The 15,293-nt window shown below is 43.7% G+C and overlaps 1 protein-coding gene across 6 annotated transcripts in view; it reads left to right on the top strand.

Moving 5' to 3' along the window:
- The window catches only part of RELN (reelin), a 357,738-nt gene that overhangs the window by 259,069 nt on the left and 83,376 nt on the right, over window positions 1–15,293 (top strand). For all 6 annotated transcript variants that reach the window (XR_015743791.1, XM_087934256.1, XM_087934254.1 and 3 more), the window contains 7 exons: window positions 685–892; window positions 2,771–2,847; window positions 3,896–4,054; window positions 6,565–6,753; window positions 8,212–8,485; window positions 9,557–9,697; window positions 11,868–12,045. Coding sequence is in view for 5 of the 6 variants with exons in the window: in XM_087934256.1 (XP_087790382.1) it covers window positions 685–892; window positions 2,771–2,847; window positions 3,896–4,054; window positions 6,565–6,753; window positions 8,212–8,485; window positions 9,557–9,697; window positions 11,868–12,045 (1,226 nt within the window). In the remaining variant the exon portion in view is untranslated. The remainder of the gene's footprint in view (window positions 1–684; window positions 893–2,770; window positions 2,848–3,895; window positions 4,055–6,564; window positions 6,754–8,211; window positions 8,486–9,556; window positions 9,698–11,867; window positions 12,046–15,293) is intronic.

The raw sequence follows: 15,293 nt of genomic DNA, 5'->3' as shown, positions 1-15,293 counted from the left end.
TACTGCATATATAATATGAGCTCGATACCCGTGCTTCGTTATGAAACTATGTGGTTCGGGCTTAGTTTTGTGGGAGGAAAATAAAGGGGGGGAAATTGTGCCTCTGCCTACTGGCATCCATCGGTATTCATCTGGCTAGTGTCCTGTCAGTGTGTGAGAGTTAAGGACTGTTTGGAAACTGAAACAGTATTTCCTGTGTGAGCAAGAAGGAGACAGCAAGGAGCCTGGGCGTGGCTTAGCTCAACTATTCTGTAATAAAGCTGGTTGCTGCTGTGAGACTGAAACTCCTCTCCTCTGCTTGTGTTTTGCATTTGGATCAGATTTCTTTTCAGGTAGGGTAGGGGAGTAGAACTCTTTAGCATCAGAGTGTGTTAATAATAATATAGGAAAAACTAATGCTCTGACGGTCATTTGGAAAAATCCTTTCCTAGTGAGCACCTAGAAGCCAAGAGGAACATACGTGCCAAATTTCAAGTTTGTAGGCTTTACGGTTCTGGAGATTTTGTGATGATTCATGAGTGGTCTTTCAATTTTATATATATATATTTATAAAAAGATAAGATATAGTATATCACTAATATAAAACACTGTGTATATATTTGTTTGCCAGTTCTTGGCCTTTGCACTGAAGACTTTTTCCAAAATGTATCCCCATATATATTTTTTTCATTTCCTTTTCTGAAGCTTCACATGGGACCTGTGTGTCTAATGTCCCTAATCCCAGCGAGATGTTTGACAGATTTGAGAGGAAGCTGAGCCCCCTTTGGTACAAGATAACTGGAGCCCAAGTTGGAAATGGTTGCGGAATATTAAGCGATGGCAAATCTCTTTACTTTGGTGGTTCGGGCAAGAGGGAAGCACGAACCGTCCCTCTGGATACCACAGGCATCAGGTCAATTTTATATTTTGTTTCTAAAAATTTCATTTTGCCATAGATTTTACGAGACCATGAAAAATTCAGATTTTTTTTTCCTCAGAACGGACAATGTTTTAAATCACAGCACTCCAACCTCAGGCATTTTAAAACTTGTGGACTTCAACTTCCAGAATTCCTCAGCCAGCGACGCAGAATGATGGGCAACACTGGCAGAGGAATTCTGGGAGTTGAAGTCCGTGTGTCTTAAAGGGGCCGAGGTTGGAGACCCCTGTTTTAGATGAAATAATTTCTTGTTTTCAATGATTTTGAAGATTCATGTGTATCATCTACATACAGATAACATAGCTGTTATAAGAGGTTAGCATGATACAGGTCATCCTTGACTTACAATGACAATTGAGCCCAAAATTTCTGTTAAATTGTTAAGCGAGACAGTTGCTAAGTGGGTTTTGTCCTGTGTTATGATTTCTGCTGTTAAGTGAGACATTTGTTAAATGAGTTTTGCCCCAATTGTTAAGTGAATCATTGCAGTTGTTAAGTTAGTAATCTGGTTGTTAAGTGAATCTGGCTTCCCCATTGACTTTGCTTGTTAAAAGGTCACAAAAGGTGATCACATGACCTTAGGACACAGCAACAGTCATAAATATGAGTCAGTTGCCAAGAATCCGAATTTTGATTGCCTGCCCATGGGAATGTTGCAATGGTCTTAAGTGTGAAAAATGGTCGTAAGTCACTTTTTTCACTGCCGTTGTAACTTTGAATGGTCACTAAATGAACTGTTGTAATTCAAGGACTACCTGTATTAAATTTCTGGTTCTACAGAGTGAACTTACTTCAGAATTACAATACAGTGCTACATATGCCTGATTAGTAGTACTTTATACAAAAGTACAAAAAAGTCAATGCCATCCTAAATTGTATTAACAGAGGGTACAATCGAGATCAAGTGAGGTAGTAATATCAATCTATAAAGCCTAAGCAAGACCACACCTAGAGTACTGCATCCAGTTTTGGTCACCATATTATAAAAAAGATGTTGAGACTCTAGAAAAAAAATGCAGAGAAGAGCAACCAGGGGACTAGAGGCTTAAACATACGATGAACGGTTGCAGGAACTGGGCCTGGCTAGTCTAGTGAAGAGAAGGACCAGGGGAGACAGGATAGCAGTCATCCAATATTTGAATAGCTGCCACAGAGAGGAGGAAGGGGTCAAGCTATTCTCCAAAGCATCCAAAGGCCAGACAAGGAATAAAGGATGGAAACTGAACAAGGAAAGATTCAACCTGGAAATAAGGAGAAACTTTCTGACAGTGAGAACAATCAACCAATGGAACAGGAGTTGCCCTCGGAAGTTGTGGGAGCGCCATCACTTGAGACTTTCAAGAAGAGATTGGACTGCCATTTGTCAGAAATGTTGTAGGGTCTCCTGCTTGGGAAGGGGATTGGACTAGATGACCTACAAGGTTCCTTCCAACTCTGATTATATGTTATACTCATTGCCAAATATGTTTACATGAAATTGGAAATATCATAGTGCAGACTTCATTCAACCATCAGAAATATTCACGTTTTCAGTCAGTTGTTCATTATAAGAGTAATAACTCAGGGGTCTTCAAATTTGACAGCTTGAAGACTTGTGGACTTCAACTCCCAGAAATCTCCTCCAGTCCTGTTAGCTGAGGAATTCTGGGAGTTGAAGTCCACAAGACTTAAACTTGCCAAGTTTGAAGACCCTTGGAATAACTGAACAAGGGTCCACAGTATATAAAATTAAATGCTAAATAGCACTTGTATATGGGAAATTATATGTGATGGAACAATTCCCAAGCGTTAAAGATATTTTTTTTCTATTCCAAACTAACTTTTTAAACTTTATTTTTTTTTAAAAAACAGACTAGTTCAGTTCTATGTACAAATTGGAAGCAAAACAGCTGGTACAGACTGCAACAGACCCCGAGCCAGGAATGAAGGTAAATTCATTTTAATTTTGTTAGCTATATAACCAGGGGCGGGATTCTACTGGTTCAGACCGGTTCTATAGAACCGGTTGTTATGATTTTGCACAGTTCAGAGAACTGGCAAATCGTGCCCCGACTGGACCTGCCCCTCTCCGCCCACCCCTCCCCTCCCTACCCAGTCAGTCCTTTTCACGCCTGCACAACGTCGTGCGTGTGCCCGACATCACTGACTGCATTCTTTCCCGCCCAGTCACTCCTTAAAGTATTTCCCCTCCCGACGATCAGCTGTTCCTATGATCGCATCCATAGCCAAGTGTCATCAATCATGCCCTCCAATTAGAATTTTGCGGGAAGAAATTTCGGTCACCTAGTTACTATCTCTGAAAACATTTATGGAATGCAGTTTCGGTTTTGCAAGCTGCTGCACTGCTTCCCTCCTCCCTTTCTGTTGGCCGCTCCAAAAAGACCATAGAATTATTTTATAAGTTGACAGCTGGCCATGCCCACCCTGGACCCCTGAGGTCAAACACAACCCTGATGTGGCCCTCTATGAAATTGAGTTTCACACCCCCTGCACTACTGGGAGTAGAATTTCCATTTGTAAGCATGGCCAACTGAGTCAGGGCTGATTTTGCAACCTTTCTCTTTTTTTTTGCCATGATCGTTAAGTGAATCTATCATTGTTAAGTTAATCCCACGATCGTACGTGAATCTGGTTTCTCCCATTATCTGTGTACATCAGAATCTGGCTGGGGTGCTGCAACCATCATCAATACACCCCAACTACCAAGCATCTGAATTTTGATCAAGAGATCTTGGGGATGCTGCAATCGTCATAAGTACGAGGACCTAATCAAAAGCAAATTGCTTTTTTTTTCCCTGGGCTTTTGTAACTTTGAATGGTCACTAAATGAATGGATGTAAGTCAAGGACTACCTGTAATGGATTCTGTGTTTGTGACATGGAGAAGTCGCATCATCGGAAGGCCTAAGATTGGCATTAGATCCCCCATTGGCTACCGAGCCTTTAAAATGATGCTTTATTTCATTTTGATTCATAGGGCTTGTGGTCCAGTATTCAAATGACAATGGAATCAGCTGGACTTTGCTACGAGAACTGGACTTCTTGTCGTTCTTGGAGCCACAGATTGTGTCTATTGAATTGCCCTGGGAGGCCAAAACATCAGCCACTGCCTTTCGGTGGTGGCAACCTCAGCATGGTAGGTGCATAGAGCGACATATCATGCATATATAACTTTTCCATTTGATTAATTAACAAAGAGGGTATCATTCAGGTCTTAGTAATTCTGCAGGGATAGTGTCAATGCTTGGAACAGGTAGGTGGGTGGGTGGGTGGATGGATGGATGGATGGATGGATGGATGGATGGATCAATCGATAGATAGATGGATGGATGGATGGATGGATGGATAGATAGATAGATAGATAGATAGATAGATAGATAGATAGATAGATAGATAGATAGATAGACAGACAGACAGATGTGTAGATAGATTTAGATAGATGGCTGGATAGACAGTGTCATGCCCTTGGTAGAGTCAGACTCTGAGGGAGAGGAGGAACAGTCGACAGGGAGTGGAGCTGTGGCTCCGGAGGTTGTGGACAAGGCTGGGGAAGGGCAGAGGTCAGCTGGGCAGTCAGAGGAAGAACCAGGCCCATCCCCTCTGCATCCTAGGACATGCAGGGTGGAACGGAGAAGGCAACAACTTGGCTTACGAGAGAGGAAGTGGCCATGAACCCCTCACTGGTTGCAGCTGGGGAGACTAGTATATAAGAGAGACAGTTAAAACACAGTGTTGCCAGAAGCAAAGCGTGTTTTATTTTGGGCGGATGGATGGATGGATAGATAGATAGAATTTCCTTGTCACTTTGAATGTACACTAATCTGCATACGTTAAAATAAAATTTCATTATATACAGCTCTCAAAGGGTCACCACCTCCAATTTACACTACATAAACATGACAAAAAGTCTTGTTCTTTGGCAGTTGGTTCATCATCCATATAATCTCTTCCTCTATTTCTATTTCTCCTTCTCTTTTCTTGCCATCTGTTCTTGACACCTTGTTGGTCAGACAAGTCTTTTCCCTTGCTTGTTTTTAATGATGCCCCTAGGAGCAATAAAGGATCCTTTTGACTTGCATAAATGCATTTCTGGTGTGACCCCTTCATGAAGACGTTGAGCTTCTCATCTGGAAAGCTGACAGCCTGGGGTTCGAGACCCAAGTCCCACATGATGGGGTGAGCTCCCATCCCTTGCTGCAGCTCCTACCCAACCTAGCAGTTTGAAAGCATGCAAATTTGAGCAGATAAATAGATACCACTTTAGTGGGAAGGTGATGGCCTTCCTGCACTTTGATGTATATGTGCTGGCCATTTGACCACAGAAATGTCTTCAGACATAGCTAGATCCCTTGACTAAGGAGTGGAGATGAGCACCCTCCTCAGAGTCAGATATAACTTGACAAAGGAAACATTTATTTTTATTATTTGGGTAAATGTGCAACAAAATGTGCTTATTCTCATAAACAAGACATACTGTTATTCTGTGAATTGTTCAGGATACCGTGCAATTAGTTAGCTGTTCTAAGCACCACTGAATTGATTCCTCATTGATTTTATGTGGTTATCTTTCATCTGTGGACTGTAAGATTAGAGCATTACTTTACAACTTCACTGAGTTCCTATTATTTGCTGTTATGGGATGAGTAATAGATTTAAAAGCCTTCCTCTTATTTTGCTGCTATTAGGAAATTCCAGAGCAATCTTCTATTAAATATATATGAAAAGTGTTATCTCGAAGACACTGGCCAAATTTCCTTAGTTAGATCATAGTTAGAAAATACACGCTGTTGGTATAATAAAAGTGAGCTATGGCAGATGGGAATAATTAAATGGTACTGTTTTTCAGAAAATATACATTTGTCACTAGGTTGTTTTTTTCCTACGCTGGCACAATATGCTTTCATTTTTCATCCTGAGCTATTTAAAAGCTCATTTGTTTTCTTTACCGTATTATAAATAAATTGCAAAAGATGGCCCCTTTTCAAAGATTAACTGCTTGAGGAAAACACTTGAGGTCAATGTAATATCACAATTGTATTGCTTCAGAGGTGGTATTCAGCCGGTTCTGGCCAGTTCTGGAGAATTGGTAGCAGAAATTTTGAGTCGTTTGGAGAATCGGCAAATGCCACCTCTGACTGGCTCCACCCTCATCTCTTCTCTGTCTCCCAAGTCCCAGCTGATTGGCTGGGTCTTCTTTGGTTGCCCTGCACAGGAGAATAGAGCTGGAAAGCGGGTTAGTGGGGTGGGGAGAGAATGAGGATTTTGCAGTATCCTTCCCCTGCCACGCCCACCAAGTCACACCCACCAAGCCACGCCACTCCCACAGAACCAGTAGTTTAAAAAATTGAATCCAACCACTGTATTGTTGCTGTTGTTTTGGGTGCCTTCAAGTTAGTATTGACTCTAGACAAAATCCCTATGGTTTTCTTGGCTAGATTTTTGGAAGTGAATTGCCATTGCCTTCGTTTGAGAGAAACGAAGAGAGAAAGTGACTGGCCCAAGGTCACTCACACCCGGCTCTGTACTCTAGATGGGATTAGAACTCACAGTGCGCTGTTGGGTGTCTTTAACCTCTGCACCCAGCTGGTTCCGTACCATAAACTTAAATAAAGAATAACCTTCATGTTCTTTCCTGTTTTTTTCTAGGAAAGCATTCAGCCCAGTGGGCTTTGGATGACGTCCTTGTAGGAATGAACGACAGCTCTCCAATGGGTTTTCAAGATAAATTTGATGGCTCTGTAGATTTGCAGGCAAATTGGTACCGGGTTCAAGGGGGGCAGGTCAACGTCGATTGTCTATCTATGGATACCTCTCTCATCTTCAGTGAAAATATAGGTAAGGCTCAAATCGTGCAAAGAATACACTTTTCATCCTTTTTTTGTTTAGTTAGAATACCAGCGTTTTCAAGTTTTGAAGCATTGGATATATTCATCTATTCATGTTGATTATGCTAATCCCTTCGCTGCAAACCAGGGGTCCCCAACCTGTGGTCCGTGGCCCACTACCATGTTGTCATCGGGATAATGTCAGTGTTCCAGAAAACCTCAATTCCAACCAATAACTCCAAGACAGACATCCTCTCTCTTTTTTTTTATAAAAAGTTTTTTTATTTTTATAACAAGAACAAAAAATAAAACCATCTTTCAGTTATACAGTGTATCAATTGGCTACATATATCTTGTGCACATATTAATATTTGTATACATTTCTTACTACATTTACATTCATATTATGAGCCTTTGTGACGCAGTGGTTAGAGTGTAGTACTGCAAACTACATCTGCTGCAGCCAGCTGCCTACAATTTGGCAGTTCAAATCCCACCAGGCTCAAGATTGACTCAGCCTTCCACGGTGGGTAAAACGAAGACCAAGTTTGTTGGAAGCAAGAGGCTGACTCTGTAAATCACATAGAGAAGGCTTATAGCACTATAAAATGGTATATAAGTCTAAGTGCTATTGCTATTGCTATTCAGCATTATATATCATTATATATTATTATAATAATATCATTTAATTTCTTACTTTATTTTCCAAACCATTTATAAAATAAATCCCAAATCATATAGCACTCCATTTCTTCTTGTTCTCTAATTGCCAATGTTAATCTACTCATTTCTGCACATTGCAATATTTTCTTAATCACTTCCTCCTCCACCGGAATCTTTTCAATTTTTCCAATTCTGAGCAAATACAATTCTAGCTGCTGTTAATATATGTATAATTAAAAATATTTTTTCTTTACTATAATTCTCAGGTAGGATCCCCCATAAAAATATCTCAGACTTTAAGTCTATATATTGTTTTATCATCTTTTCCAATCATGTGTATTTTAGTCCAATATCTTTTAGCTTCTGTGCATGTCTATCACATATGGTAGTATGTTCCCGGTATTTGATGACATTTCCAACATTTCACTGATTTGTCTTTAAACATCTTTGGCAGTCTTGCCGGGGGTGGGGGGGAAATGCCACCTGTAAAACATCTTATACAAATTTTCTTTATAAGTTGTTGACATAGTTAATTTTATAATTTCTATCCCATAGTTTCTGCCATTTATCCAAGACTATCCCTTCTTGTCCTACCCTCAGGTGCTTTGGAAAATAGCTTGACTGCCTCTTTTTTGTGGCAGCCCCTGAGATATTGGAACACTGCTATCATGTCACCCCTGGTTCTTCTTTTCATTAGACTAGACATACCCAGTTCCTGCAACTGTTTTTCATATGTTTTAATCTCCAGGCCTTTAATAATCTTATCTGCTCTTCTTTTCTTCTTCTTTTTCTTCTTTTTTTTAAGGAAAGCCTCGTTACGCGGAGACCTGGGATTTCCACGTGGCTGATTCCACCTTCATGCAGTTTGAGCTGAACATGGGCTGCAGCAAACCCTTCAGCGATGCCCACGGCATTCATTTCCAGTACTCCCTGAACAACGGAAAAGATTGGCACTTGGTGACCGAAGAGTGTGTGCCGCCCAGAATCGGCTGCCAACATTACACGGAGAGTTCGGTTTACAGTTCAGAAAGATTTCAGAATTGGAAACGGGTCACGCTGTCTCTTCCTCCTGCAGCCATGTAAGAAATATCCTCTGATGTACTACTGATAGACGAGAATATCTGTAGCTCAGGGTTGACACGAGGGGTCCTTGGCGCTTTCTGAGCTTGGTTGTTTTTCTTGCAGACGTTTCGTTACCATACTAGGTAACATCATCAGTGCTAGTAAGGAGTGGGGTTTGCCTTCAATTTATATTCTAGCCCAAGGGGTCTCCAACCCACAGACCATGGACCGGCACCAGGCTGTGGCCTGCCAGCAACCAGGCCACACAAAAAAGCAAAACCCGATCTGCGGGATGTAGGCAGCATACGAAACCAACCAGGCCCCTTCTGATCCACAGAAAAACCAGCTGATAAGTTAGTAACCTGGTTGTTAAGTGAATCTGGTTTTCCCTCATTGACTTTGCTTGCCAGAAGGTCACAAAAGGGAATCATTTAACCTTTGGGACACTGCAACTAGTGTAAATGTGAATCAGTTGCCAAGCGTCTGAATTTTGATTAAGTAATCATGGGGTTGCCACAATGGTTGGAGATGTGAAAAACAGTCATGTCACTTATTTTCAGTGTTGTTGTTGAATGGTCACTGTTGCAATTTGAGGATTATCTGTATAGCAGAGGTGGTCTTCAGCAGGTTCTGACCAGTTCTGGAGAACCAGTAGCGGAAATTGTGAGTAGTTGGGAGAACCAGCAAATCCCATCTCTGACTGGCCCCGCCAACCCCATCTCTTCTCTGCCTCCCATTGAGTCCCAGCTAATCGGCTGGCTCTTCTTTGGTTGCCCTGCAAAGGAGAACAGAGCTGGAAAGCAGGTTAGTGGGGTGGAGAGGGAATGGAGATTTTGCAGTATCCTTCCCCTGCCACGCCCACCAAGCCATGCCCACAAAACCGATAGTAAAAAATGTTGAATCCCACCACTGCTGTATAGTTAGAAGAACCATTAATGGCAAAGAAGACCAGATAATATATCTTTAAGTATTCCTGCTGAAGTGTAAGCTGTTGTGTTGTACAGCCACATACCCAAAGTCTCTTCTTCTTTATCTTCTATATAACCTCACAATCTGATTTTTTTATTCCTACTATCTTTTCGTTTCAGGTCCTCCAGAACACGCTTCCGATGGATCCAACATGATTATACCCCTGGTGGGGACACCTGGACTATTGATAATGTCATCCTGGCCACTGGATGTCCCTGGATGTGTTCCGGTCATGGAATCTGTGATTCTGGGCATTGTGTGTAAGAAAACATACATTATTAACGTTTTGAAGAGGAGGAGGGAATGTATTTAGGGCTAGTGTTAAGATACAGCTGCTGAGAATTTGGGTTTGGTTTTAATTATGAGTTTATAGGTTAAGGACCCCAATGCATCCCCTAAACTAAGCAGAAATTACTGAAGAAACAGCAGTCCCCAGTTACATCCCAGATGAAACCCTGGCTTGTTTATTGAAGCCATGGCTTCAACTCAAGATTGATTAAGGGGATTTAGGCTAAAGCATATGAGGAATGGAAAGGAATGCAGTGGGTCAGTGGTTTAAGACGCTGAGCTTGTTGATCAGAAAGGTTGGCAGTTTGGTGGTTTGAATCCCTAGCCCCGTGTAATGGAGTGAGCTCCCATTACTTGTCCCAGCTTCTGCCAACCTAGCAGTTCTAAAGGATGTAAAAATGCAAGTAGAAAAATAGGGATCCCTTTGGTGGGAAGGTCACAGTGTTCCATGCGCCTTCTTTGGCGTTTACTTCTGCTGGCCACATGACCACAGAGACGTCTTTGGACAGCGCTGGCTCTTCAGCTTTGCAACAGATATGAGCACCACCCCCTAGAGCCGGAAATGACTAGCATGTACGTGTGAGGGGAACCTTTACCTTATATGATGAATGATTGGGGAAACTAACTATGTCCAGTCTAATGAAGAGAAGGACCGGGGGTGACGTAATAGCAATCATCCAGTACTTGAAGGTTTGTCATGGAGAGGAAAGGATTGACTAATTCTCCAAAGCACTTGAGGGCAAGACAAGAAGTAACAGGTGGAAGATAATTAAAGATTGATCCAGCCTAGAACTAAGGAGGAATTTCCTGTTAGTGAGAACAATTAACTAGTGGAACGACTTGCCTCTGGAAGTTATGAGTGCTCCATCACTGGAGGTTTTCAAGAAGAAACTGGGCATCCATTTGTCTGGAATAGTATAGGATCTCCTGCTGTAGGCAGGGAGTTGGACTAGAAGACCTCCAAGGCTGTGGTGGGATTCAAAGACTTTTACCACCTGTTTGGCGGGCGCGGCTTGATGGCCACACTTTACGTGCATACACACGCTTTGTGCACACGCGCACACCAAATACACACTTTGTGCATGCGCAGAGGCTTTCCTACTCACCTCCTGCAAGCCTGCACTCTCCCTGTCACTTCAGCAGCTGCCACGCAGCGCTCTTCTGTGCCGTGCAAAGCAGCTCTGCTTGAAAAGCAGGGAATGAAGGTGAATACTGGACCCCCGGGCAGGCAAGTGGGCCCAACAGAGAGAACTGATTCGGTCTCCGCTGTTCATCGGTGCTCCCGGCTCAGCAGAACCAGTCTGAACCAGTAGAATACCACCATTGCTCAAAGGTCCCTTCCAACCTCACCATTCTATGTTTTATGTACTATGAAAGGCTTGGAGGAATATGAGTTTGGGCACAAAAGCAGGGGTGGGATTCTACCAGTTCAGACTGGTTTGGGCGACCCAGTTATTCCAGTGATCATTTGGCCCCACCCATCCACCCTTGCCCTTCCCTGTGCTTTATTTCCTTGTTTTTGAGCTCAGCTCAGCTCAGCTGATTCACACGGCAGAGTGGATTGCTGCGCCTCAGATGTTTTGCTCACCGGGGCTGCAGTAAAAGCAGGGGTGGGTTTCTACCGGTTCCGTCCATCTCTGTAGAACCAGTAGCTCTGAAGAGCAGCAACCGGTTCTATGTCTGCTGATGTTTTTGCCCACCTGCCCACCCGGGCTCTTGCCTGATCTTTATTTCCTGATTTTTCAACTTCAGCTGCCGAACGAGGCACAGCTGCAGTTTAAAAAGCAGGAAAAGAGGGCTGTTTCAAAGGCTGCTTCTCTGCACGCAGCGTGCTGATGATGATTTACAGGCACGCACTCGCAGCATGCAGGGAAGCACATCATAAATCACCGAACCTCGTAAATCCCGAACCACTAGTTAACCCTGTCGTATCCCACCCCTGAGTAAAAGGTAAGTATTAGAGCTGAAAATGGGCATTTTTAAAATGCTGCATGTGTGTGCAAAGCCCCCACTCACCGAACCGGTTGTTGCACTGGTTGAATCCCACCACTGCACAAGAGGCAATTCAAGCTTAGCACATCCTCCAAATCTATCCATGCTCCTTACACAACCAATAATGCTCTCCCACCCATGTTCCTTCAGGTGTGACAGAGGTTTTGGAGGGCCTTATTGTGTGCCTACTGTTCCTCTCCCAACTGTGCTAAAGGATGACTTCAACAGCAACCTCCATCCAGACCTCTGGCCTGAAGTCTACGGAGCTGAGAGAGGAAACCTGAATGGTGACACCATCAAGTCCGGAACCAGCCTCATCTTCAAAGGGGTTAGGAGTTGTTGACATTCAAGTGTTACTTAATTCTAAATTGTCTTTCTCTCCTTTCAGTGGGTTTTTGTTTTTCATTTTACAAAAGCCAATTACAATTATTATTGTTTTCATTTTTGCTTTCTTCGTACCCAGTCTCCTTTTATGTCATTCCTGTGAGATTCATTTAGGACAAGGGTCTTCAAACTTGACAGTTTTAAGACTTGTGGACTTTGATTCCCAGAATTCCCCCTCCAGCCATGTTAGCTCAGGAATTCTGGGAGTTGAAGTCGACAAGTCTTAAACTTGCCAAGTTTGAAGACCCTTGAGAGAGAGAGAGAGAGAGAGAGAGAGAGAGAGAGATAGATAGATAGATAGATAGATAGATAGATAGATAGATAGATAGATAGATAGATAGATAGATAGATAGATAGATAGATAGAGAGAGAGAGATATCAGGGGTCTTCAAACTTGACAGCTTTAAGACTTGTGGACTTTAACTCCCAGAATTCCTCCTCCAGTCATTAGCTCAGGAATTCTGGGAGTTTGAGGACCTTTCAGATAGATAGATAGATAGATAGATAGATAGATAGATAGATAGATAGATAGATAGATAGATAGATAGATAGATAGACAGATAGACAGCTTTAAGACTTGTGGACTTCAACTCCCAGAATTCCTCTTCCAGTCATGTTAGCTCAGGAATTCTGGAAGTTGAAGTCAACAAGTCTTAAACTTGCCAAGTTTGAAGACCCTTGATTGAGGAGAAGGTGAGCCATTTGCAAGCAAACCCAAGTGTGTTTAAATGAGATGATTAGATTCCTAGGAGGGGATTATTATTTTTTCTAATTGATTTACCTGGTGGGAGGACCTGTTTGTTGGACAGCATGTGTCTTTTAAAACCATTCACATTAGAGAACAGGATCTCCATGGGGACTGTATTATTAAACACAGAGGAAGTTTAAAATAATTCCCAAGTGACCTCAGACACAGCACAGTCATGGTTGAACAAATTCGGTCTGATCTTAATTCTGCTGGTGTCATTTCAACTTTCAACCCAGAAGTTACTTCTACCTAAGAATTATCTGCCAGTTTAAAAGTCAACTCTAGATTTTTGTATTTGCACATTAGCAACAGTAGTTGGAGAGATGAGTGAATTGATTTCTTGGCTAGCTGTGGTGTAACTGAAGCTACTGTCTATGGAGATTCTCAGTCGTCCAGGTCATGGTTGTCTCAAAGGTGCTTTTTTCAAGAGGCAAACTGGACCTTCTGGGATTTTTTTGAAGAAATTTTGCTTCTCATCCAAGAAGTTTCTTCAGTTCTGACTTCCATTTCCCCACCATCCAGTCAGAGCTGAAGAAGCTTCTTGGATGAGAAGCGAAATGTCTTCAAAGAAAAACCAGAAAGTCCAGTTGCCTCTTGAAAAAAAAGCACCTTTGGGACAACTGTAAAGCGAATCTCTATTTCTATTTTCATGCTTTAAACATACTGTAGTTACATTTCCACTTTGGAAGGAATTCTAGAATTCTCTGCTTTGTGTCCTTTGGAACCAACAAGCCTTTGGCCTAAAATCCTTGTTGTCAGCTTTTTTTTTTTTTTATTCCCTCAACCTTGCTTCAAATTGCACATCTCTCTCCCTTCATCTCTCCCTCCCTCCCTTTCTCCCTTGTTAAGTTTGGGAAAAGAGAGGCTGAACCAGAGCATGAGTGCAACAATACTTTATTATAACAATAAAGGGCTGACCGTGCTTGCCACACCTGGAACTGGCTCGCAGCGATCAGCAACTGGTCGGACCCCACAGCCTGCTTTTATAGCTGGCTGCTGGGGAGAACCAACCAATGGGTAAAGGGAGAACGCCCCGCAAAGTGAATGGACCTGAGTGAGAACTCCTAGAGTCCTCAGGACATAACACCCTTCCCCCAGATGCGAACACGCATAGTCTTTGAGGTAGGCAGGAGGTTTATGTTGGCGCCGGAACGGCGCAGCTCTGGGAACGCTGACTGTCCGCTCAGAGTCTGTCTGGGAAGGCAGAGCCGGGTGAGTGTCACCAACATGCCCCTTGGTTCGGCAGGCCCGGGACTCGTAGGGTTGGTCACTGGGGACGTGCTCCCGTAGACTGGATCGGGCTGGTCCACCGTCTGTGCGCTGCTGTCCGTGCTCGGGTTTTCTGGACCGACGGTTGGTGTGTACTGGTCGCCGGGTAGGATGTGGATGTGGGGTTGATGCTGAGACCTCCCGTCGCTTTGTGATTCTGGGTCCCTGCTAGTGTGGGTGCTGAGGCGCATACGCAGCTGGTCCAGGTGCCTTCTCCAGACCCGGCCGTCCTCCAGTCTGACCCGATACGACCTTGGTCCGGTGATGGCCACGATCTCGCCCGGGATCCACAGGGGGTCACCAGCGAAGTTCCTCGCGAATACTGGCTCCTGTAAGATAAAATGTCTAACCCCGATGTGGAAGCGAGGGGAGAGTCAGGGCAGTATTGTGGATGAAGTCTGTCCAATACAGTCCTCAGACGCCTGCCCATCAGGAGCTCAGCTGGGGACTTGTTGGTGACTGAACAAGGAGTTGAATGCTGGCTCATCAGGAAACGCGAGAGTTTGTGGTGCCAGTCATCCTTACTGAACCTAGCCAGGGCTTCTTTAGTGGTCCTGACGGCCCTTTCAGCCAATCCGTTACTGGCAGGATGAAATGGGGCTGTGAAAATGTGGCGGATACCCAGGTTGGCAGCGAAACGGCTGAACTCGGTTGATGCGAACTGCGGGCCATTGTCAGAGACAATGGAGTCGGGTAGCCCGTGTGTAACAAACAGGCGTGTTAATACGTTGGTGATTGCTTGTGTGGTGGTCGTGGATAGCTGTGCAACGTCAATCCATTTAGAATAGGCGTCCACGACCACTAGGAACATCTTCCCATGCAAGGGGCGGCCAGGTCGATGTGAATTCTGGACCACGGAGTGCTGGCGCTCTCCCATTTAGTAGGGTGGCAATAGGAGGAGCAGGACGGATTCCTGGCAAATGTTGCAGGAACTTACCCATCTGACAACATCCTCGTCGAGGCCTGGCCACCATACGTAGCTGCGTGCTAATGCCTTCATTCTCACGATGCCAGGGTGTCCCTCGTGCAGCGCCTCCAGGACTCGGGTGCGCAGTAAGGTCGGGATGACCACTCGAGTTCCCCACAGTAGACAGCCCTGCAAACTGGACAGTTCCTGCATGCGGGTCTTGAAAGGTGAGAATTTGTTTTCAACATTGCCACCCGGCCACCCCTCC

This window comes from Pseudonaja textilis, chromosome 5, assembly GCF_049901715.1.
Source record: "Pseudonaja textilis isolate UNSWEBS1 chromosome 5, rPseTex1.2, whole genome shotgun sequence".
NCBI lineage: Eukaryota > Metazoa > Chordata > Lepidosauria > Squamata > Elapidae > Pseudonaja > Pseudonaja textilis.
This window is presented reverse-complemented; position numbering and strand designations above follow the sequence as displayed.